The 25964-nt window shown below is 35.2% G+C and overlaps 1 protein-coding gene across 1 annotated transcript in view; it reads right to left on the bottom strand.

Annotated features, from left to right (window-relative positions):
* Positions 1 to 25641, bottom strand: part of fgf14 (fibroblast growth factor 14) — a 169662-nt gene extending 144021 nt beyond the window's left edge. Inside the window, exon 1 of the mRNA XM_073845275.1 lies at positions 24896 to 25641. Within this exon, the coding sequence (XP_073701376.1) occupies positions 24896 to 24986 (91 nt within the window). The 5' untranslated portion in view covers positions 24987 to 25641. The remainder of the gene's footprint in view (positions 1 to 24895) is intronic.
* Positions 25642 to 25964: the final 323 nt, after the last annotated feature.

The raw sequence follows: 25964 nt of genomic DNA, 5'->3' as shown, positions 1-25964 counted from the left end.
CTAAATAGCTGGCTTTTGGTTAACATTTCCCTCATACGGCCTAAATGACATGAGCCGAAATCTAAAGTAATTTTAAAAAGGAAGACCAAGTTATTACATTTTGATTAAAAATTACAAGCAGTTTTTTCTTCGGAATCAAAAGCACCAATGAATAATTCAGAATAAGACCAGGAATGTGCATTAAGTAAGCAAACATGGCAAATTTTGAATTTAATAAAGTACTGTGAAAAAAGACTCACTAATGAGCAAGTCATGTGGCTCCTCTACATCCAAAAGCCCTCAAAGACTGTCCTCATGGGCTCTTGTAGTCCAGAGAGAGTGGAATGCTTCCTCATTTGATGTTAATGTGATGTACTGACTGAGATGTGAAATAAAACCATGGACATGATTAAGCAAAAAAGGACATTTTTCTACATCAACATACTTTGTTGGTTTCGGAAACAACGTTTACATCAGCCAGTGAGGTTTTAGAGTTAGGCTCAGGGCTGGAGCTCGAACAACATTTTAATCAGGTAATCAGCTCTAAAAAGAACAAAAAGCACAGCTATGGCTTTGCTGTATTTTACTGAAGCCACAACGCTGTGTGAAGAGCATGCTGAAAATTTAATGGTTAGATGAATTACTACAATACACTGTGACCCAGACCTCTGGAATGGCCATCAAAGTGCCAAGCGAGAGTGGCTTGAGTCTGTTGAGTGCCACCTGATTATAAAAACATTCCTACGACAATCAAGAGTTAGGTTAAGCATATACATGTATGCTTGTAGATAAAGAGGGTTATTTGTGGAACCTGTGTGAGTGTATGAACAAAACTATGAGACAGACTGGAGAGCAGCAGTATAAATCTAAATAATATTTGATGTAACAGAAGAGAAGAAATTGTTTTCTTTGTGCACAAAAAGTATTCTCGTAGCGTCATAGAATTAAGGTTAAACCATTGATGTCACACGGACTATTTTAACAATGTCCATACTACCTTTCTGGGCCTTGAACATGGTAGTTACGTTGCTGTCTTTGCAGGGTCAGAAGCCCTCGGATTTTATCAAAACTATCTTAATTTGTATTTCGAAGATGAACAAAGGTCTTACCCGAACAAAGAAGAACTTTGTTAAGAGTAAATCTGGTCCTTAAAGAGCTGCAAAATGGCCAATGACTGAATCAGTCTGAGTAACAGTGAGATCAGAATGTGTGTCCAGAGAGCTGGCAGCCCTGCAACCCTGCAGCACCAGGGTCTGCCCTTCTCTCAGCAGCTCCTCTAATGAGACTCACTCATCTCACCCTCCAGACAGGTAAGGAGGATGTGAGGGGATGCCAGACGCAGTGAATGCATAATCATATCATTCCTCCTACTAAGGCAATAATAAAAAAGACTTTTCATTAAAAAAAAAAAAAGTAATGATAAGATAAAAACTTGACCTTCCTTTTTTATTATCTGCAATGCAGCGATTAGTTTAGTCTGTCTGGCACTAGCTACAGATGCCTGTCTTCCCCGATATTTTTATGTGACTGCACATGATTTACACTTTGATGCACTGTTTATTTACAACCATGCAGAGAGAGGAAGAGAAAAATGAAGAGAGTTCTGCTCAAATCACTCATGTCTTTGCACACCCTAGTGAGTGAGTAAGAGAGAGAGAGAGAGAGAGAGAGAGAGGGGAAGGAACGGCAGATTTTGTTTGCAGATTCTGAAATTTTAATAGCGCATGATCAGCATATCTGCTGTGGTGTGTGATATTCGGCAGACATGCACTGCTTCTCTTTTCAGCAGTTATCTAGCATATTAAAGGCTGTTGCTCATTTGTTTATATGTTTGTTCATTCCCTTTAAAAAGCTTTGCACAGTCTTGCACCTTTGAATTAAAAAAAATACTTTTTAAAGGATGTTGTCATAATTCAAATGTTTTCAACAAGTAAAAAAAAATGCAAATTCAACTACTAAGAAAACTAATTCATGAAAAAGCATGGTAAGACTTTACAATAAAGTTCAATAGTTAACTACTTTAGTTATAATGAATTAAGAATGAAAAATACAGCATTTATTAATTCATTATTAAAATCAAACATTGTGCTTGTTAACATTGGTTAATGCACTGTGAATGAACATGAACTAACAATGAACAACTGCATTTTCATTAACTAACATTAACACAGATTTATAAATACTGTAATAAGTGTATTGTCCATTGTTTGTTCATGTTAGTTAATGAATTAACTCACATTAACTAATGGAATCTTATTGTAAAATGTTACCAATAAGTTTGCAAATAAAAATAAAAATTTAAAATTAAAAAAGCAAGAACAACACTTAATAATAAACCAATTTTGTTTAGTCATAATCATTATTTTACTACTATGAATTGCATTTTTATCAGTTAAAATAAGTTGCTTGGATTGATTTGAATAAAAATGCAACTGTAGAGCTCTTTAATTAAAATTTTTACAGACAAAAACTTGTTTTAACAAAACATATGTATAAGAAATGTATACAGTTTTGGTCAAAAATTTATGTACACCTTGCAAATTCAGCAAAATAGTTTTTTTTTAATCAAAATAAGAGGGATTATACAAAATGCATGTTATGTTTTATTTAGTACTGACCTGAATCAGAAGTTCACATAAAAGATGTTTAGATATAGTCCACAAGAGAAAATATTAGCTGAATTTATAAAAATTACCCTGTTCAAAAGTTTACATCCCCTTGATTCTTAATACTGTGTTATTACCTGAATGTTTTTTTGTTGTTGTTGTTTAGTAATAGCTCAGAAGGAAACACAATGCATTAGGAGCCGGGAGGTGAAAACTTTTTGAATTTGAAGATCAGGGTAGATTAATTTATTTTGTCTTCTAGGAAACATGTAAGTATCTTCTGTAGCTTCTGAAGGGCAGTACTAAATGAAAAATATGATATTTAGGCAAAATAAGAAAAATGTATGATATTTAGGCAAAATGATTTTTTTGCCCTTTTAAAGCATCAGTGAGTGTTTGAACCTTCTGTAATAGTTGCATAGAAGTCCCTCAGTTGTCCTTAGTGTGAAAAGAAGGATCTCGAAATCATACAGTCATTATTGGAAAGGGCTCAAATACACAAAGATGCTGAAAAATCAAAGAATTTGTGGGACCCGAAGAATTTTTTTGAAGAACAGTGGGCAGTTAACTGTTTAGGACAAACAGGGAGCTAATGAACAACTATCACTAAAAAGCAGGTGTGGATAATTCAGATAACAGCACAGTATTAAGAATCAAGTGTATGTAAACTTTTGAACAGGGTTATTTTTATAAATTCAACTATTATTTTCTCTTGTGGACTATATGTAAACAAATTTTATGTGAAATAACTTATTCGGGTCAGTACTAAATAAATAATAGCATGCATTTTGTATGATCCCTCTTAGTTTGGTCAAATAATTAATATTTTACATATTCTGCAAGGTGTATGTAAACTTTTGACCTCAACTGTTTATATAAAAGTAAAAACCAATGGAACTCATAAGGAAGCATATGATTACTAAAAATCGAATTCTAAATATGTGAGCCTGGAATTTTGACCAGTCAAAATTGAATTATCCATCTGTTGACCGGGAATTGGCATCAAAATTGCATTACAGATTTCATCAATGTGAACCATTACTAGTCAATTGCATTACAGATATCTAATTGGAGTTTTGACTAGTCTAAATCACATTACAACTTGTAACACTAAGATCATTAAAAGACAGAACAGAGCTGTCAGTAGCAACACAAAACAGCAGGCACACCAGGTTGCACTTACCCTGTACATTAAGTTTGATCGCAGTTCGTATGCGTCTCTCAAAAATCTTTATCAACCCTGAGGTCTCCATTTTCCAACCCTCTCAACATCAACCAACCTTCACCATTAGGGCCGAACAGCCAGCAGTGAGCTTATGAATGCCAACCATGCTCTTATGGCCTCTTCAGGGGTAAGCAGCTGCTCTGTGGCACTGTTGGCCCACTAGAAACACTGATATGCTGTTGAATAATGATAACCTTTGAGAAATGTCCAGTACAGTACATCTCTATCACTTTGATATTATGTTGTGCCTGATATTGTTCTTACAGGTCAGAACAGACCATGTTGCCAATTTCCAGTAATAGCAGTCTCACCATGGAAACATAACGCTTGTTCAGTGCTGCCAAACAAAAAGAGCTGTACATAAAAATGTTAGTGTCGCGTGTTGCTTTGAGCAGTCCCTAAACGTTGTAGTTACAACAAAACTCTGTTTCAACAAAAAGTTACAGGGTTCAGATGGAGGCCTTCATGGGTCCAGCACATCTCTTATTGACAAGGTGAGCTTGTACTTTCTGAGAACAGTTTTATTCAACCCATTCTCACTCCCAATGCGTCAAATATTGCCGCTTGCGTAAGAGCTCTGCAAGTCACTATGTAGGGGCCTGCATCTTTACAGCGATATGGCCGATAACCACGAGAAACATTTTTTGTCAATACACTGACAGAAAGGGCACTGGAGGTACATCATCACAAAATTCATTTATCACAATATCCTGATTTAAAAAGTGTTCACACTTTGCAAAACACTCCATTATATTACTGATTACACATTGTTCTGTGTATTTAATCAGCTGCGCTTGTATCTAAAAAAAAAAGTAGGTGGTGGTGATATTTAGGGTTCTGCATTTTTTTTATAATTAGAAAAAGTAATTTACTCCAGAAAAAAATATTTACTCCAAAAACTCTTTGTAGATGCAAAAAAAAAAGTCACCATAAACTGGCTCAAAGAAGAGCCACCAACCTATAACAAATGGTTATCTTTAAACTTTATCTTTTTTTCAACACTACCATTAACATACCATTAAGGGAAAAAAAGCATATGATAATTCCACTGGTTGGATTCAACTATTAATTTATTTATGTAATTTTGTCAGTTGTTTTTATTATGAAGACATTATTGCATTAATGTATTATTTATTTTTATTTATGTATTTAAATATTTTTCCTAAGTGGATGTCTTTTGTATATGGTTTGATAAATAAGTTTGATGGATGTGTAAGTTTGTTCCTAAAAAGATGATAAAAAAAGCATTGAAAAAAGAAAGGAATTAATTTGACAATGTAAGAAAAGAAGGTACACTACCAGTCAAAAGTTTTTGAACAGTAAGAATTTTTATTAATTATTAATTATTTTAATTAATTTTCTTTTTTCTGCATTTATTTGATCCAAAATACAGCAAGAGCAGTAATATTGTGATAATAATATAAAATAATAATAATTTTTTTTTGAGAAGCAAATCAGAATATTAGAATGATTTCCGATCTTTTGACTGGATTAATGATGCTAAAAATTCAGCTCTGAAATATATATTCAAATAAAAAAAGTTTTTTAAAATAGTAAATATTTTACAATTTTACTGTACTTTGGATCAAATAAATGCAGGCTTGGTAACCAAGAGACTTCTTTACAAAAAAAATAATAAAAAATCTAAAATGTTTGACTGGTAGTGTATATTTTGAAATTCTTGGTACATGTATAATTTAAATTGTACATACATAAAAAGGCATTTTAGTGGTAAATACTTCTGGTCTATATTTGATGAAAGTTGTTTTATTCTATGTTGACCAACCCAAACCAAATACCACTGCAAGACAATTTCATAATTTTAATACCATTTCTAATTCTAATACTAATACAATTTCTAATTCTATCACTTCTAGAAGTTAAAACAAATGTTTTATTTAGACCCATCATAACCAATTACACACTAGTTTTAAGACCCTGTTGCATGCAAATTGCCATTTTATCTACTTATTCAATTTCTATGGTGTTTTGACTTTTGACTTGGAAGAACAGTAAAGTTTAACTTTATCATTGTTTTTTCTGTTCTTTAAAAGCTCAATGTCACCTTCAATCATTTTCCAACTGTCTCTTATTCTCTCCGGAAGTCTCCTCCTCTTCTCTATTTTCCCCTCTCGGTTTAAAAGGATCATTATTAGCGAACGTATTCAATTAGGCCTAGGGCAGATGAGTAAACACTAACAGTCCTCTAAATAATAGTAATTATCTATAAACCTACAATTAGCTGTGCTATGACGCCATACGCAACGGTATCATTACCAATTACCGCAAGAAAAAAAAAGCCAAGGGAATTTACTATAGTAAGAGTTTACTCAACATCGCAATAGAATTGTGGAATAAGTTGAGCAGCCAATAATGCTGGAAATAATAACTTCCTAAAGGTCAGCATAAAATGTTGACAAAGCTATCTAAGTGTAAACGTAAGGCTACAAAGCACAAGGGATGTCAATGATGATGGATGAATACGAAACCTGAAGACTAATGCAATTTTTCTTAAACAAAGCAGTTTGGAGTTGCTCCACAGCTTAGAAGCAGTGCTGCAAAAAGGCAGACATATTCTGCAAGAGGCGGTGTTACAATACTGTCAGCTGCACTGCAGCAAAAATTACACAGCACAACCTCCAGTAGCTCAGATCCCTGAGTAGACTGCTGGAAAAAGAGAAGGAGAGAGAGAAAGAGAGAAAGATAGAGAGAGCTCTTCTACTCACACCCATACAGTCAAGCTGAGAGACAACTGTTCGCTTTCACAGGTTATTCATACTGTTTGCAATCCAAACAGCACTACAGTCACCCGCATGGTAAGCCTGACAGCTAGCACTGGCTACAGGCTAGGTTAGACATAATATACATTCAATAACATTCTGTTTGACAACCAAAAACTAATAAACTGATACTACAAAGAGAAAAAAAACCTTAGCCTATCACTTGGCACATATGCTTGACACACTGCGGTAAAACAGTGATGCTACTTTTGCATGCAGTAGGCTGTTTCAACACAAAAACCAGCGTCTTATTCACTAACACAATTAAGGTTGTGCTATTAACACTGAAAGCAGGTTTTAAGTGGAATTTAACTTTTAAAATAAAGCGTTTGTGTTATTTTTTTATTGATTATGGCATTATGTTATTATCAAATGATGATATAATGATGGAGAAGCGTATAACTGCCCATATATCCAGAGTTGTAGTGTTACCAAGCACACTTTTTGTGTTTCAAGAAGCCAAATTGGGTACCTGGATTGCAGTCCCTGAAAAAAGTATGTCAGGTCAGGGTAGCCTGCTGCATCCTTCATAACCCAGTACTAAGAACAGCCCACAAGAACACATGTAACACATAGGGTGCTATAATCTTAGTGATCACATCTGGCATAGTAATTGAAAGCCAACCAGGGTTGATTCATACACTATCACCATTGTGTCACTGAATAATGAAAGCTCTTAAATTCAGATTACACTAGTGCTATATCACGGTTTTTCCCTGACTGTGCCTTTATATTAATCACAATGCATGAAACAGTTGCCACTGCATGATAATTACAATCTAAACAAAGATGCTACATATAGCATGAACAGTTTTTGATGTAAATTAGATTGAATAATTTCTAAATGTAAAGAAAAAACAGAATGGTCTGACCTTACCTTTATGAAATTATGCTACATAAAACATATCTGAACGAAACAAAAACGTGATGTAAACGAGCTGAATAAGGCGCAAATTCACTCTCTGACAGCAGGTGGCGCTTATGGAACAGCAGCAATACAGTGTTTTCTTGATTACTGCTTTAACCCTTTAGCGCGTATGATCATCACCCGTGTGATTTGTCTTGGCTGGTCCCTGATGCGTACGATCACACCGGTGTGATTCGAACGTTCGCCGCATCATGTCATCAGCTGCTGAATTCAAATTGGTTTTGGCGCTTTGGCTGGCTCTGAGCCAGATCGGACGCGCTGAGTGCTTGTCATATTATCACAACTATTCAGTGTTTTCAACCATATAATGCTTATTTTAGGTTTCAGACATTTAAATACACATAAGTACTAGCAAAATTATACATTTATAGTTTGTAAAATACACACTGATGTCTATGGAAGCTGCAATAATGATCCTACAAATATATTCTGACAACATATTTTATTAATATCATATAATGTTACAGATTATGTAGGTAACTATAAAGTTCACTCTCCTCTTCTCCCAGCTCACCAGAGACTTACTTTAATGGCTTTCGGGAGGAGAGGATGAATTTGCATGTTGTAAATCCCACAGCTCGGATTCAGCGCGAACAAACATGGATTGAACTTTTAAATACATTTACTTGCACATATTTCAAAATCGGAATATCAGATATTTCATAATATAGTGAGCAGGCTTGTGAATATTAATAATAAAAAAGGAAAAACGAAATAAAAGCGATCCATGTGTCTTACAGTGCTGTTGTGGCTGCGGTGTGTCACATGACACGTCGCCATGGAAACAGTAATGCGAAACATTCTAAAATAACGGTCGCCTAAAAAAACTCACTCTTTGGGGTTAGAATATTTTAAACTCACGTGTGAAAAGGTTAAACAAAGCAGCACTATCTTTTAAATACTACATTAATATGCATTATACAGGGGTAAAATGAAAAGAAAATGCCATCTAAACTTTTCTGAGGACAGTCGGTTCCTCTCAGAGATACATTCATATAAACCCTTCACTCCGACTTTAGTATTTCGAATTTTCTCTTTCTATACTTTTTACGTCAATAACAGTGAGTTTGCTCTGCCTGTTACAGTATTTTCTCCTATTAGCATTCGTCTTCAGCGTCTCTGGCTTCTGTTAACAGACGTTTACAGTTGGTTTATTTGCCCAGTTAAAGAATTATTTGTGTTATTAATAGTTCTAAAAGTTTTCCAACCATTAGTCAGAAGTGTATGCAGTTAACAGGGATCTCCTCTGAATTAAGGATGTTGTGGAAGTTGCTTAAGTACATATGTCAGTTATTTAAAAATTCATACCGTTTGCGTAATTCAAACCGTTGGTTTACCGTTTGAATGAGTATATCAACAAGTATATCTGAACCTGTATTAAGTTGTAAAACTGTCAGCTAAACAAACGTTAACTTTGTTAACTGCCTTTGTAAAGCAAGAAGAAAGAAAAGCATACTGCACCCCACTAAAGAAATCAAAGGGAAAAAAAACGCAAAAGAAAACAATAATGTTAAATTATATGTGGAATAATGAGACTGCATCATTTCAAGCTTCTATTTTCATGGGCAAAAAGAAGAACTCTCTTTCAGAGAAAACACTCTTTTAGGACACTCACTCCAACATTAACCTGAAATCCATGAAAACAACGTCTGCCTATGACACCGAGATATATCTCATCACCTATTTATGATCACTATCACTCTTGGAATCATCAGCCGTCACACACTTTATTGTCTAAACCACATGTCGCAAATTCTAACACTTACATAAATACAGTTGAGGTCAAAAGTTTACATACACCTCGCAGAATCTGCAAAATGTTAATTATTTGAACAAAATAAGAGGGATCATGCACAATGTGTATTTTTTTATTTAGTAATTGATTCTTAATACTGTGTTGTTACCTGAATGATCCACAGCTGTTTTTTTTGTTTAGTGATAGTTGTTTATGAGTCCCTGTTTGTCCTGAACAGTTAAACTGCCTGCTGTTCTTCAGAAAAATTCTTCAGGTCCCACAAATTATTTTGTTTTTCAGCATTTTTATGTATTTGAACCCTTTCCAACAATGACTGTATGATTTTGAGATCCATCTTTTTACACTGAGGACAACTGAGGGACTCATATGCAACTATTCCAGAAGGTTCAAACACTCACTCATTCCACACAATGTTGCATTCTGAAATGTGTCGCAATTTGTAATTCAGGTTACGCAACACAAGTTTGTGCTGGATTCTCACCACAAGGGGCAATACACCACAGCAGGCATTAGCGTACACTGTCTTCTTCGGTCAGTTTTCTCTTTTTTAGGTCAACCACTGTCATGCCACAGCAACATTTTGGCCAGCTTTTCAAACATTCACATCTGTGTTTGAGCGCCTGGCCTAAGTACGAAAGCAAATCGCCAAACACATGTAATGTGTGGGGGGAGGGTCGCTTCAAAATCAATGCTGACTGTAGCACGAAAAGAGTGGTGTACGGTTAGGAGTCACCATCAAGCTCTTCGTGAGTGATTCGCATTGATGACTACATAAGGAAACCCAGACGGGTTGCCGAGAAGGAGGAAACTCTGTAAGCAGTTCTGACAGATGAAAAGATCTGGCTGGTGCAGAGGAGTTGTTTGATTTCAACAGGGTGCAGCAACCATTTCAACAAAAGAAAAATCAGGTCTTTCACACACAAAAATCATACAACCTACGGACATTTTTCTGTTAGTGTTGCACAGCTGTCGTTTAAGGGTTTTCTGCCATTTTTCAAATGATTAGAATGTTGGTAGAGGGGAAAAAAACATCAAGCATCCCACACATGACTGTTTACGTCACCATTACTACAGCTCAACTTTGCTCAATTAAATCAGAATATAAAAGGTGCTATTTTCAAGAAGGTTATGTAAGTGCAAGCTCCGTGTGCTGCTAAATTACTCCATTATCATGAAGCAACCTATTCAGTCAATGTGATTACTACAAATTATATTTCAAAGGAAATGTTGTACCAAACCATTAAGCATGAGGACAAAAAAAGGAGGGGGGACTCTCATGCTTGAGGCATCTGATAGTCTCTGGTCATGTTAATGAAACTGCACATGCAGTTTAGTATTTGTGTAGTCAGATTGGGCTCTTATACGCATTACCACATATGTTATTTTAACATTTTCTTACTTGACACATAAAATTAATGAGTTACTATTGGCCTATGTAAAAACAGATTTTGACAATTTCTGTTACTTTTTTCAGCAGTTCAGAGAAATTGAACACAAAAAGGAATATTCATTAGTCTTGTTCATTACACAAGCTTTGCAACAACCCTTAAATAATAACATGATTAATATTGATAAATTATGCCTATTTGTTCACTGATATGTAGAAAACAAAAGGAATGTGATTAGTCCAACGCAAGTTTTGCAAAAACACTCAAATAATTACATAATTCATTTTGATAAATTATGCCTATTTGTTGCCTGATATGTAGAAAACATTTTTTTCTCTAAATATTTGCCTCAAAATTGTCAAGACAATTAAAAGTTTTTTTTATTCAGTCATATAGCTCAAAAGTGTCCACTACATTGTTTTCAAATACCTTTATACAAATAAATATTGGCATATATAAATTAATAAGGAATATAAATTAATAATAAATTAGAGTAAAAGTAAAATTCTGACTGATGAAAGTTCAATAATTATTTTCAAGTTATTACTGATGTTAAAATGCTATATTATTTTGTGTAAATAAATAAAAAATGAAAAAATATTACACACAAAATAAGGCACAACAACATTATAATGTACATTATGATGGAAAATGGATGTTTATTTTGTTTATTACATTTAACAGTGTTATTAAATTACTAGTGTTTTAAAGATTAACTTTAATTGCATGTAACTTGACAGAAAAGCCCATCTAAATCTATATAAATAGAGGAAATTATGATACAGAATTAAATATTCGAAATTTAAAAATGTATTATATTGGCTAGCAACTAATATGGTACCAATATATTGTGCATTCTTAAAATTAAGTGCTTTTATGATCCATAAAATTTCATCAAATTAATTAAACTATTTATATGGTATACTGCAATATATAAAAAATACATAATATCATGTAATATTCTTGGAAATAGTAATTCATTTATACTAAAAACAAAACAAAACAAATTTATAAATTGCTTTCAAATTAATTCTTCTTTAAATTATAATTTCAATTCTCCATTTTGTATGCTTCCTCAATTCAAACTGAATTATAATTTAAGGCTTTCTCAATTTACTTCTGAATGGCAAGCAACCCTGCTTACTGCAGCATCTCTGATTCAAAGCTGAGCACAAACGCGGTCACAATCACAGAATCACTGTGTGACAAAAACATTTCTTGTTCATATCATTCATTTTAATTTGATTCTCTATCATAAAGTGTGATCTGTGTTACTCTGAGCGAAAGCCTATCGCTTCCAATGAATCCATGTCCTGAAGCATGAAGAAGCTTGGTGTGCACAAAAATCAGAGCACTGTACCAGATAATGACTGGAGCTCATGCTCAGTCATGTGATCTGGACTCCAGAGCCAAAATAGTGCTGAGATGTGTAGTGGGTAAAACGGAGACAGGTTCAACTGCAGAATTCCCCAGCCCACTACAGTAGCCCAGGACATGGAAGACTGCAGAAACACTAGTACTGGGAACTTGGGACCCTCCAAATTGCCACATGATTTATTGAGGCAGTCTGAAACACGCTGTTACAAGCCATGTGAGAATGATCCACTTTAATCAGTCGGGATCATTTTTGACAACATAAAAAAAAGGTCGAGCATACCTTTGTTAATCTCACAGTTGTGGTATATGTACATATTAATGACTGTGATTTATTCCACTGCATGTGATACGAATGCATCACATCTCAGAAGACAGAAAAAGGTGCGACTTTCACAGATCATTTATCCTTGAAATGATATTGTTAAATATGACTTCAGAGCAATAGCTCCTGATGAAATAAATTTGATAGCTTAATAGTTAAAGGGGAAATATTACGACTGATAAGTAACAGCAAATTGAATGCATTCAATAAAAGTACAACAAAGATTTATGTCTTCTGGAAACCTTAACGATACTTGGAAATAAAGCATAAACATGAATGTAATTTGAATTACAGCCTTGCTAAATATAATGTAAATACTGTACTAAATTATTGTTTTAACAGCGGTTAACTCGAGCTATTCGTAATGCACTTGTAAAAGTACACATGCTTGTTAAAAGGTAATTATAATTTAAGTGCGGGTTTTGCTGTAAAGTAATAAAAAATTAAACATATTACACACTAAAAATGCTTTGTGAAATATGGACAAACCCAGTGACTGGGTTGTTTTGACCCAGCCTCCTGAGTAGTTTTTAACTCAATTATTGCTTAAAAATGGCTTTCTTTTTTTAAATGAACCCAAAATAGGTTGGAAATAAACATTTATTAATAAGTTAAATAAATAACTAAATAATAAAAAAAATTTAATTGCTTATTAATAAATGTTAACCTTTTGATTATTGCTGATGCCTCAAGCCAACCATATAGTCACTTTGAAACAATAGTTGAGTTAAATAAAACTACCCACAAGGTTGGATTAAACAAATGCTGGGTCAAAACAACACACTCGCTGGGTGCTCCATATTTCACCCAGCGATGAGTTGTTTTTAACCCAGCATTTTTTACAGTGTATCTTCACAGAATCTTAATATCTCACAATTCTGACTTAACTCGCAATTGCAAATTTATATCACACAATTCTGTCTTAATTTCTCAGAATTGCGAGTTTATTTCTCAGAATTCTGACTTTATACCTCGTAATTGTGAGTTTTTATCTCGTAATTCTGAGAAAAAAAGTGAATGCGAGTTAATATCACGCATTTGCGACTTAATTAAGCAATAAGGTACGAGAGGCCTCGCTGTATCGTGAATAAATCACGGCTGAAGAGTGTTGTTAGGTACGACGCGAAGAAATGAAAACTTCTCAGAATTGTGAGTATATATCATGCAATTCTGACTTTATAACTCATAATAGCGAGTTTATATAATGCAATTACGACTTTATTTCTCAGAATTGTGAGTTTGTATCATGCAATTCTGAGAAAAAAAAAAGTCAGAATTGTAGGATAAGTTGCAATAACCGTTTAGTTTTTTTATTCAGTGGCGGAAACGACCTTCCATACTAAATAAACCAGCATGTGTTCTGTCCAATATTTACCTAGCTCTGGGTTGCCAAATAACCCAAGTTGGGTTGTTTTTAAACCCAGCATTTTTTAGAGTATAACAACTGAGTTGTTTTAACTCAGAGGTTGGGTTAAATATTTAACTCAACCCTCTGGGTAGTTTTATTTAACTCAACTATTGTTTAAAATGGCTATATGGCTGGCTTAAAATGAACCCAAAACAAACAGGTTGTTAATTAAAAACCATCAGACACATAATTACTAGACGCAACAGCAAAAATAAATACAGTGAACATTTATTAATAAGCAATTTAAAAAAAACTTCTTAATTTTTAAAATTATTTAATGTTTATTTATAAATGCTAATTTATTGGACATATTAATTAATGTTAATTTCCAACCTATTTTGGGTTCATTTTAAGCGAAAAATACAGTAAGCAATAGTTGACTTCTAAAACTACCCAGAAAGTTGGGTTAAACATTTAACCCAACCGCTGGGTCAAAACAACCCGATCGCTGAGTTTGTCCATATTTCACCCAGCACTGGGTTGCTTTTACCTAAGATAAACTAAGATAGAGAGGTATTAGAATCCACATGAAAGCATGAAGTTATCCCACATGTTAGGGCTGGGCGATTAATCGAAAAGTAATCGAAATCGACATTCAGAACCTATAATCGATCAAATTTTTCCAGGTCAATTATTTCAATTACTTTCCCTTTAAAAACACTACTGCGTGTGGAGTCACGTGACCCCGCTCCGTTACGTTGCGTTATTCCGCCGACATGTCGATGGAGAGCTTAAACAGTATTTATACAGTAAAAAGTATTTACAGGATATACAAGAGTAATTTTATTTAGAAGAGATACTGCTTATTTTCTACTTTTAATATTTATTATTATTTTATAAATAATTTATTTTGTTTCCAAAAGTGCAAGTTATTTATTTTCACTAATTTAAGAAAAATGTGACTTTAATTTCAGTTGTTCAACACTGATGTTCAATAAATAATCATAGATAGTAGATAGTGTGTGCACCCTTCATTCAAAAATCTCTCACTTGTAATATGTGCGCATATTTACTGTACAAAACTTGTCAGTGAACTATGAGGGCAAAAAAATAAATATTATTTAAATATAATTAAATATAATTTTATTAATGAATAAAATAATCGTTCATTAATCGTAATCGGGTTAAAATGTTCAATTAATCGAGATTTTGATTTTAGGCCAAATCGCCCAGCCCTACCACATGTTGCACTTATGATATATAGACAACGGTAGACTCACACACAAGGATGCTCACATACTAATCCAGACTGTTGTTTAACCCTTGAACACTGATGGATGCAAGTACAGAGAGCACTTACTTTGTCCTCTGAGGGTATCAAGGCTAATGCCACCTTCCAGGGCAGCTGGCCAAGAGCAATCAAACTCTGCCTGCTTTGCTGTGCCGTGTGGCGCTGCAGCATGGAGCCACAGGAGCAACTTGATGGCAGCTTTATGTAAATGTCCACTGCGTCTAATGTGTTACAGGGGGCCCATGGTCCGTCCTTGTTTTAATTGGACTGCTCTATATGTAAAGTTTATTCCATTAATGGGACCAGAGAGAAACATGAGACAGGCCATGAATATTATCGGCAAACACGGCTTTGAGTGAAAGAAGCACTTTCGGAGACTAAGAACAACTCTTTAACCCTGCAGCATGCTGCAAATTCAGCAGTCAGTTACATCAGACAGCTAAGACACTGTGAGCTATTTTAGCAAAATAGCTCAAAAAGTAGGACTTTTAGTCGTACAACAACCACAGCCAAAGTTTCATTACACTGGCACAGTGGAAGCTGTTGGTGTTGTCGTGACAGAAAATACGGCATGTTTTGCAATATAGTGGATTTCAAATATTACTCCAACAGCAACAATGTTTCTGCACAAACATGAGAATTGCATGAAGCAATATTCAGATATTAAACAACACAGCAAGATTTTTTTTACCCCTTAGTGCAAAGTGTGCAAGAAAGACATTCACTAACAAAGAGGCTATGCTGACATATGGACAAAAGACAAAAAAAAAAACATTTGAAATGGCAGAAACCTCCAGTTTACCAATAGAAAAACAATGCTGACATGGCTATGAACAACCATTTATGAAGCCAACAGTTTGGGAAAGTGATACACAGTGAGAATAGGCTTCATTGTGCCACTATGAGAAGAAACCCAGCTGTGCTTTACCAATTACGACATACTCACTGTCTGCAATGTTTCCTGGGTAATTCTTCATTTAGAGACAACTGACTACTTGAAATCTTGAAAAATGAACCTTCTACATCATATGATATGATCATGACCTTCAAGTGGATTTCAGTTTGATGTGTGTGTGGATTTTTTCCACATTGTGTGATGAGTTTTCAATCAAAATTTGGGCAAAGCTAGCAATCATTTAACTATTACACTTAAAATTCTCAAACTCTGGCCAATTCTGTTTTTTAAAGGAGACAGATTATGCCCCCTTTTACATTATGTAATATAAGTCTCAGGTGTTCTCAGAATGTGTCTGTGAAGTTTCACCTCGAAATACCCCACAGATCATTTACTATATCATTTTGAAAATTTTGAGTGGAAGCAGAAACACACTGTTTTCTGAGTGCACACATTTGAACCACGCACACAGAAAGCGGTAATCACACAGCATGTGAGTAATAAACGAAGTTCTCTTTCATGTCTTATTGCACTTGAACTGTCAAATACACAGTTTATGTTAAAAACACACAGGGGTTGCAAAAACAGTCAGTTATGTCTGTGAACGTAAACAGCTGGGAAAGAAATTGCATGTTTATATTAGATCTGTGTGGCAGCAGCGTAACATACAGTAAATAAATCAATCTCTCATGCTGGGACACTAAATAGTGTTCTGTACCCATCTGTGCAGCCAACGACAGAACAGTTAGCATGCTTTGCCGTTGTCGCTTGTGAAAACTAAATGACAGCACTGTGGGTGGAAACGTTTAGATTAAGGGATGGTAATATTATAATAAGATCCCCTTTCTACATCATCGGGGAGCGAAATCTGATGTGTTAGTTTCTTCACATACTTGCAGAAAAAGGCTTACCAAAATAAAGTTTCTGGGTTATCCTTTTTGACGTTTTCTGGGTTGGTGGATGCACCGGGGACCCAATTATAGCACTAAAAGAATTTCATGATATGTCACCTTTAAAAGTTAGTCTAGGTAGCAGACCAGCCCAAAATAAAAGAAATAATGGCAAATTTAATATTCCAGGTTGTTTAAAAAAAAAGTTTAAAAAGTAATTAAAAAAGACACAATAGACCTTAGACAGCATAGCACCATATTTAAGTTCTGATTAATGAAAACGAGGCTGAGGGCTAGAAGAACAGTGCGATCAAAGGATTGTACTGTTGACGAAACATCTTTCTGAAAAATACTTTCAGGAGACAAAAACTCCATACAACAATTTTGAAAAGTGCAAGCTGAGAAAAGTATATGATCTAGGACCTTTATACAGTGCATGCTATTGTAAAGACTGTAAGTCTATCCCTCAATCCCTCAATGGTAAATGCAAAGACATTTAACCTGGTCTATAGAATGTTATTTATTTTAAGGATTAGCTCAATTCCAGAATAAAAATGTCCTGATAAATTACTGACCCCCATGTCATCCAAGATGTTGTATGTCTTTTTTTCTTCAGTCGAAAAAGAAATTAAGGTTTTTGAGGGAAAACATTCCAGGATTTTTCTCCATATAGTGGACTTCAATGGGCAGTTCCAATGCAGTTTCAAAAGGCTCTACACAATCCCAACCGAGAAATATGGGTCTCTAGCGAAATTATACACAATTTTCTTGGAAAAAAGTGTACACACTGGTTAAAAATGCTTATTCCTCAGCTGGGACTGTGTAGAGACCTTTGAAGCTGCAGTGACCATTGGCTCCCACTGAAGTCCACAATATAGAGAAAAATCCTGGAATGTTTTCCCCAAAAACTGTAATTTCTTTTCGACTGAAGAAAGAAACATGAGCATCTTGAACGACATGGGGATGAGTAAATTATCAGGAAATAATAAAAAAAACTAATCCTTTAAAACTATTATAATCTAACTAGAATGATTGTTCATTTTTTTTAAATCATATAACAAGATTTTTTTTAAATCCTCTTAATTCAAGGAATACCTCCTGTACAGTATTTGTCTACATATGATGAACTTGTGAAGTTCACAGTATAATTTACAAAATTTGCACCCAAGTCACAAAGATGATTTACTTGTAGCTGGATAAACTCTAATGCTGACAAAAAAGTAACTAATCTACCAGATAATACAAAGGGCTTATGCAAAAATCACATAGCTACTAGCTAAACAAAGTCTTTTTCAAAGCTATGTTTTTATAACATGATCTCAGCAAACACTTAAACACTTTTCAAGATTTCAGTTCATCCTCAACTAAAGTATTGGAGCTGTACTTGATAACTAGAAAAAAAGCAGCCTAAAGCATTACCAAGATGGCCGCTGAGTGAACCAACTTGCACTAAAAAGGACCGTTAGGATTCCACTACTAAGAACCAACATGCACAAAGTTTGTAACAAGACCAAAAAACTGATATTTAGAAAAGAGTTTATGCCAGGAGAACCTTTGTATGACTGGACTAAATGGCTACAGAGCTGCTCATTATATAAAGCAGTTTTATATCATTAATAGCTCGAGTTTCCTTTATTTTTCTACTAAAAACTGGTGACTCAGTAAGGGTTTTCTTTTACCATTTAGCTCAAATGAACAAATCAATTCACTAAAATGAATCAGACTTCACAAAAACACTTCAGAGAGAACATTCAAGATTGTTTCTGATTATTTCCTTAGCTCACTCATTTACAACACAGTGTAGCAAATAAAGCAATACAGCATTTTGTCATGCTAGTAAAAAAAAAAGGTTATTCCACCATGACTGCCATATTCAACCGTTGCATATTGTCCAGTCACATCCCTAGCGGACACATTGCATTGCTGTGCATTTGCATAAAGTTGAACTCTGCTCAACTTTGGTGCACTGCCAGTGGTCACATATGTCGCCTCAAATCGCCAACTGTCATTGAAAATGAATGACTTCTGGTTACTTTGTTGCAATAAATCACTGTCAGCGTTAATGCCCTGAACAGGCCGCTTCACAGCATCCATACAACTAAAACCTTCTGGTCACTTATCACTGATGTTGACCTAGTCAAGAGTCCCTGATTAACACAACAAGCAAAGAAATTTATTAGGAAGCTAAAAACAAGTGAACGGATACATAAAAAAAGAAAAAGAATAATTACACAAAAATAGTGAGATAAATACATTTTCATTTTGCAATATTATATTCAACTATTTTAAAATTGTGATTATATTAATGTACTTGTATTATATACATTACATCACTTACAATATTTTATTAAAATATGTGACCCTGGACCACAAAACCAGTCTTAAGTAGCACGGGTATAATTCTTAAAAGCAATACTTCTTTTATACCAAAAATCATTAGGCTATCATATCATGAAGACATTTTGTAAATCCTGTCGTAAATATATCAAAACTTAATTTTTGATTAGTAATACGCATTGCTAAATACTTGCAGATTTTCAAATAGCTGTATCTCAGCCAAAAATGGTCCTATCCTAACAAACCATACACCAATGGAAACCTAATTTAATCAGCATGTATACATCCCAATTTTAACTGATTTTGTGGTCCAGGGTCACATATGTATGTAGAATGTATAAAGACATTGTTGAAGACTATTAAAGTTACCAATTCAACAGGTTTAGAGACCCATTTGAACTTCACTGCAGAGATTCACTGCAGCACATTGCAGTGAAATATTTATTTTGTGAACATTTAGGAGCATGTGATAACAGGGTATCATATGTGAAGAGAAAAAACAGAGAGGCCTTGAGAGATAAGGCAGCATAGGTTTTGTAAGCGAGACTGTAATTTTTAAAGTGCACTAATGGCAGCACTGCAGAACATCTAGATATTCAAGGGCACCTTTACCTGCAGTGGACATCACTGTATGAAAAGGATAGCTATATGGATGAGGGTCAGATTGGCAGCCAAAGTGAAAGAGTATCGATTACAGCAGAAGCCGAGATTTGATTTTGCTTGTAATTTAGTTGGATGTACAGAAAAGCATAAAGTGCTCTAGTCATAAGTATTTGTAGGATGTGACTCAAGATTCAAGCTGACACGGAAATAGCGACTCAAGGTATTAGCACATTTCTTAGCCGCTCAAACCTCACACAGTCAAAAAAAATCTAAACACTCAGAGTTACAACAATAAGCACAGTGGTTGCAACGAGGTAAGTGGACTATCAAGGTAATCATATTTATACTGTGTCCAAACAGGCACATTGCAATAAACCTATAAGTGATCTCTTTCATGTAAATCTGAGTACAAACTAGCCATCAAGACAGTGAGCAAAAGTACAGTTAGTACAGAATAAATCTATTCTAACCATATAACTTTGCTGTCCCTTTTTATAAATTTAACACATTCTTGCTGAATAAAAGTAATAATTTCTTTCAAAAAAAAGAAAGAATAAAAATTTGTAGTGATATGTAGTCACTTCTATCTTAAATAAATGCTGTTCTTTTAAAATTTTTATTCATTAAAGAATCCTGAAAAAAAGTATCACAGGTTCCAAAAAAAATTAAGCAAGACAACTGTTTCCAGCACAGATAATAAATCAACATATTAGAATGATTTCTGAAGGTTAATGTGACACTGAATACTGGAGTAATGATGATGAAAATTTCAGCTTTGATCACAGAAATAAATTAGATTTTTTAATGTATATTAAAATAGAAGAGCGTTGTTTTATACCGTAATAATATTTCACAATGTTACATTTTTTCTGTATTTTTAATCAAATAAATGCAGCCTTAATGAGCATTAGAAACCTTTTTAAAATACATACAAAAATTTACTGATACCAAACTTTTGACCAGCAGTGTACACAAAATATGTTCAGATTGACTGTGACTTGTCACATTGTGCATTTTAAGTAAGTACAAACATTACTTTTACTTTGAAACTTGCAAAACACTTCAGTAACAGACATTATTAGATACTATAAATCATACTGTTCAAACATTTGGGGTCAGTACCTGAATAATACTGATGTGTGATACTTAATACTGAAAGAAATAATAATTTTACTCAGCAAGGATGCATTAAATTGATTAAAAGTGGGAGTAAAATATTTATAATGTTACAAAAGATTTCAATTTTAATTAAAATCTGTACTTATATACATTACTCAAAGAGTTCAGAAAAGGGATCAGTTTCCTGAATTCTGTCATGAATTATTTACATTACGTTAATTAAATCATTACTTTTGTTTTCTTTGAGCACAAAAAGTATTCTTATAACTTCATAAAATTATGGATGAACCTCTGATGTCACATGGACCATTTTAACAACATCCTTACTATGTTTCTATGCCTTCAACGTGGTAGTACCCTTGCTGTCTATGAAGGGTCAGAAAGCTTTTGGATTTCATCAAAAATATCTTAATTTGTGTTCCAAAGATGAACAAGTAATTAATGACAGAATTTTTATTTTTTGCTGAACTATCCCTTTAAGCTGCACAACTGTTTTAAACATTGACAAAGTAAATAAGGTTCCTTGTGCGCCAAATCAGCGCATTAGAATGATTTCTAAAGGATTATGTGACACTGAAGACTGAAGTAATGGCTGCTGAAAATTCAGCTTTGCGATCACATCACACATGCATTAAAGTACGGGCCCAAGTAACATCTTTGGAACAAGCAATACTTTAGCAACTACCCTCTATTCTACTCTACAGGAGTAACCACAAAGCAACAAAGAACTAAAAATCATTTAGAGCATCTTAGCAACTACTTAGCCATGTTCAGACAACCACCCACAACACTCTAACATTATAAAAGTGAATTCTGCACAGCTACGAAACTTTTTTCCTCATCATAAACCCTCAGGACTGGACCCTGGACCCCAAAACCAGTCATAAGGGTCCTTTTTTTTAAATTGAGATTTACACATCATCTGAAAGCTATGGAAGCTTTCCATTGATGTATTGTTTGTTAGGATAGGACAATTTTTGGCCGAGATACAACTATTTGAATCTGAAAGGGCGCAAAAAAATCTAAATATTGAGAAAATAGTCTTTAAAGTTGTTTAATGAAGTTCTTAGCAATGCATATTAGTAATCAAAAATTAAGTTTTGATATATTTACAGTAGGAAATTTACAAAATATCTTCATGAAACATGATATTTACTCAATATCCTAATGATTTTTGGCATAAAAGAAAAATCAATAATTTTGACCCATGACCCAATGTATTGTTGGCTATTACTACAAATATACCCATGCTACTTAGGACTGTTTTTGTGGTCCAGGGTCACAAATAAACTGTGTACCTTACATCAAAATATGTAGTCATTGTGTATATTTGAGAACGATGGTGTTTACAATGTTTTAAGTTCTAGTGTTTCCCCTATGAGCCGCATTTCGAATTTTAAATGGAGAAAGAAACGGCCCTGACAAACATGAAATTTCCATTATGAGTTATTACTGGTGCTGTTTTGACCGTAGTGGATTAGTAGGTAGCGGGCGATTTGGGCTTTTAAGCAGGGTTTGAAAAAGCTTTGATCATAAGAACAAAAAAAACAAAAAAAAATGAAGGATGGCTTACTATCTCAGATTGTACTGATAGCCAGTGAGAGTCCGCACAATGAGACATAATGCACCCATCCCACAATAAACAGAGTTATAAACTAGAGGAGCAGCAAGATAAATGGACTAATGCATCATACTGTTTAATTCAGCAACTGGATGGCACGTTATTTTCACAAAAAAGGGCTCTGGTGCAGTTCTGCTGCAAGTTGTTCTTGCATAATCTAACGAGAACTCAAACAGTTTTGCTTCTGATTTGTGCCGTGAACCAGAAACATGTTCACAGATGAATGTCAACACAGCAAATTTAAATTACTGTTGAGATAAATAGTATATATAGCTACTAGTCTTCCCTTAAAGGGACAGTTCACTCCTAAAAATGAGCATTCTGTCATCATTTACTCACCCTCATGTTGTGACAAACCTCTATGACTCACTTTCTTCTGTGGAACACAAAAGAAGATATACTGCAAAATGTTTAATCATTGTGTCCATACAGTGACAGTCAATGGGGTACAAAATATTACAGATTTTTTCATTTTTGTGTGAACTATGTCTATGCAGTAGTTACAGTCTGAGCTGAATGTGTGTGTTTCTTTGACCCTGCAAGATGTCATGCAGAAACATGCAGTAAAAAAAGTTCATGAAGCCCATGTGTATATGTGTGCAAGTTTTCATTTAATATTATTTCTCCACCAGAAGTCACAACAGGATCCAGTCTGCCAATTCTGCACAGAGGAATGATCTAACAACGTTATGACAAACTATTCTATAAATAAACGCCATCTGAGAACAGATTGTCTATGTGAATGTGAATCCTATGAGTCTTATGCACTCCTAAAAGATCTAAAAACTAATCTACAGTCATTACGGGCATTCATGAATGAAAGGTTATACGCGTCCCTTCGCTTGCATCCCGAGGGAGAAAGTTCTGTAACGCCACACAGATTCCAGCAGGTTGAGAACCAACCTGTGTTTACCTCAGTCCTACAGCATCAGCAAACACAAACCTTCACTGCAATCCACATCGCCAAGTGCAAGACTTTGTCCCTGCCAGGAAAACATTAGCCAACACAAGGCTATCAGAAAGTGCCATCTGCTGGAACAGAAGGCAGCCATTGAAACCACTCTTTAAAACTCTGGAAAAACGCAGCCTGTGACTTCTCCCTTAAAAAGAACCAGAATCATTACATATTAGAAGGCGTTAACTGATATGACTGAGATGTTGAATGCAACAGAACTAAACTACAGTGATTACACTTCATGCGGCCCCTGCTGCATGTTGTGTTTCTAAAAATACAGTCTGTGTGCCGTAGACTATAACCAGCAGGCCCCGGCAGCACTCTGCTCTCTTCATTAATGTTATGCAGCTAAGACCATAATAGCCATGGTAAACTAATCAAAAAGCTCACGCTTTGCTACTTCTAATCACTGACAGAGTTAAGAAAATGATGGTTTCATTTCACTACTAACACGTCACCATGGACATTACGGCTAGAGAGAGACAATCACAGCTGGCTGTGATTAAACTTTAGTCCTAAACTGCAATTTACAGTAACTGAATAAATAAAAATGTACCTGATAGATTTGTTTGTCTATGTAATCATTGAATGTGTGATACGTGTCGATATTTCATTTAGGTGCTTTCTATCAAAAAGTTGGTAGTCCGGTATTAAATGTTATTAAACATGATCACTGCACTTCAATGCCTCTGGAATATCCAGTGATGTGGTATAGTACTATAATAAGAGCAATTAGTGTCAAGAATGACAGAGCGTCCATGAAACTACATTGGAAAAATGTGTCATGTCAGCATGGGAAAACTGCTATGATCTACTACGCTGCAGTGTCAACGTCTAGGAAAGAAGGTGTCAACATCAACTTAGGACTCGCAGCCGTCCCCTCACGCTCTGCACAGTTTTCCTTTGTGTCCGTATTTGTCAACAGCTTTGTTAAAATAAAACTGCGCAAGTGTGCCCTGCAGACTGCCTTGTTGTGATTTGTTTTTGGGGGAATGTGTGTCGAACAAACTGTATATCTCCATCTTGTTGTGAAACAACGGGGTAGCTGTAGATGTTTTGACTGGAATAAACTGCAAGCTAATGATCTCCTAATGAGGAGAAAGAGACGAATGAGGTCTTTGCAGTGCACATAATCACGTAAGAATAAATGCTGCACACGAAAGCCAGAAAGCAGCATCACTTTAAGTGATGCAGGACCGAGAAGGATGCTGCAGCATCCCTGAAATGAACCCAAAAGCCTGTTTGACACACACATACGGCCCGAGTAAGACTGCTCGACCTGTCTTAACACTACATACCTGTGGGATTTAGTGGAAAAAAGTTGAATGTTAAAGCCTTGGGCTGTAATATCTGTGATTGGTCTCACCACTAGAGCTCAAGTTATCCTCAGCTTGCCTGCATTCACTGACTTGCTGCACAAATTTGACTGCAGATCAGCACACACACAGAGGGGAAGAAGACGCAATGGCTCTTACCACTTGGGTTCTTGTTCTTCTTAAGACTCTTGCCACAAAGACACTGCAGCATATGCGTTCCTTTGCTGAAAATGTTCCAAAGAAACCACATTGATTTGGGCGAGGAGCGATCCAACAGCTTAGACACCCTGATAAAGAACAGATCCCTGCGGTTGCATAATAATAAGAACACAATGGGATGCTCAGTTTTCCAGTAGTAGCATAGAAAAATATGTATTACTATCCAAGCGTCTTCATGCAAGAGGTAAAATATTCTCTGTAGACCTGGCAAAACAAAGGTATTCTTCTTAGTAATAAAGGTTGGTCGGTCATAAAAATAGATACTCTATAAATTGCATGTGCTGCAGAGGGGGAACGTGCAGCCCGTTATAAACTAACGTGAAAGACACGGCGGATCTTTGCGTTCCCTGTTAGTTCATCACTCAAATGAAGGGTGGATGGATGTGCACGGCATCAGAAGCCTGGAGGGGATGCATCCCATTTAAAAGCAGCGATACCTCCGAGCAAAGCGCACATTTCCAGCATCAGCTCAGTGTTTCTCAGGGAAGTCTTCCTAAAACCTGCTGCTGCTGCTGCTGTTGCTGCTGCTGCTGCTGGTCAGTAATATCCATGAGCTTTCATCAATGTGAAAGCACTGCACTGATGCTGCTGCTGATGCTGAGGATGCGGTTGGAGTGCGGCTTGATGTTTCACCTGTGCATTACTGATCCCGCTTCCTCCCGAAAAGTATCTCGCACGTATTCCTCTTTGCCTTGGATCGGTGTTGGATATAGACAAGGAGGAGGAGGGGTTGAATTGAAAGATTGCCTTTCCATTACGTAAAACACGTGGTTTGGGCTCTGGCATATCACTGACGCTTTCGGCATTTCGGCATAGAGTAGCGTTGGGAAATCCGATGCATTTTAGCGAATCGGTTCGTTCGAACGAGTCGTTTCGGTGTAGCGATTCTTTTGAATTATCGCTCAGAAACTCACATTTTAGGTTTTATTCGTTTCATTAAAAATTGGCTATTATCTGTATGTTCTTGATTACATTTGATAAATTTAGCTGTTGTGGTAAGTGTATTTTA

Source organism: Garra rufa, chromosome 8 (genome assembly GCF_049309525.1).
Source record: "Garra rufa chromosome 8, GarRuf1.0, whole genome shotgun sequence".
NCBI lineage: Eukaryota > Metazoa > Chordata > Actinopteri > Cypriniformes > Cyprinidae > Garra > Garra rufa.
Note: the sequence above shows the minus strand (reverse complement) of the source record. Positions and strands in the feature narration are given on the sequence as shown.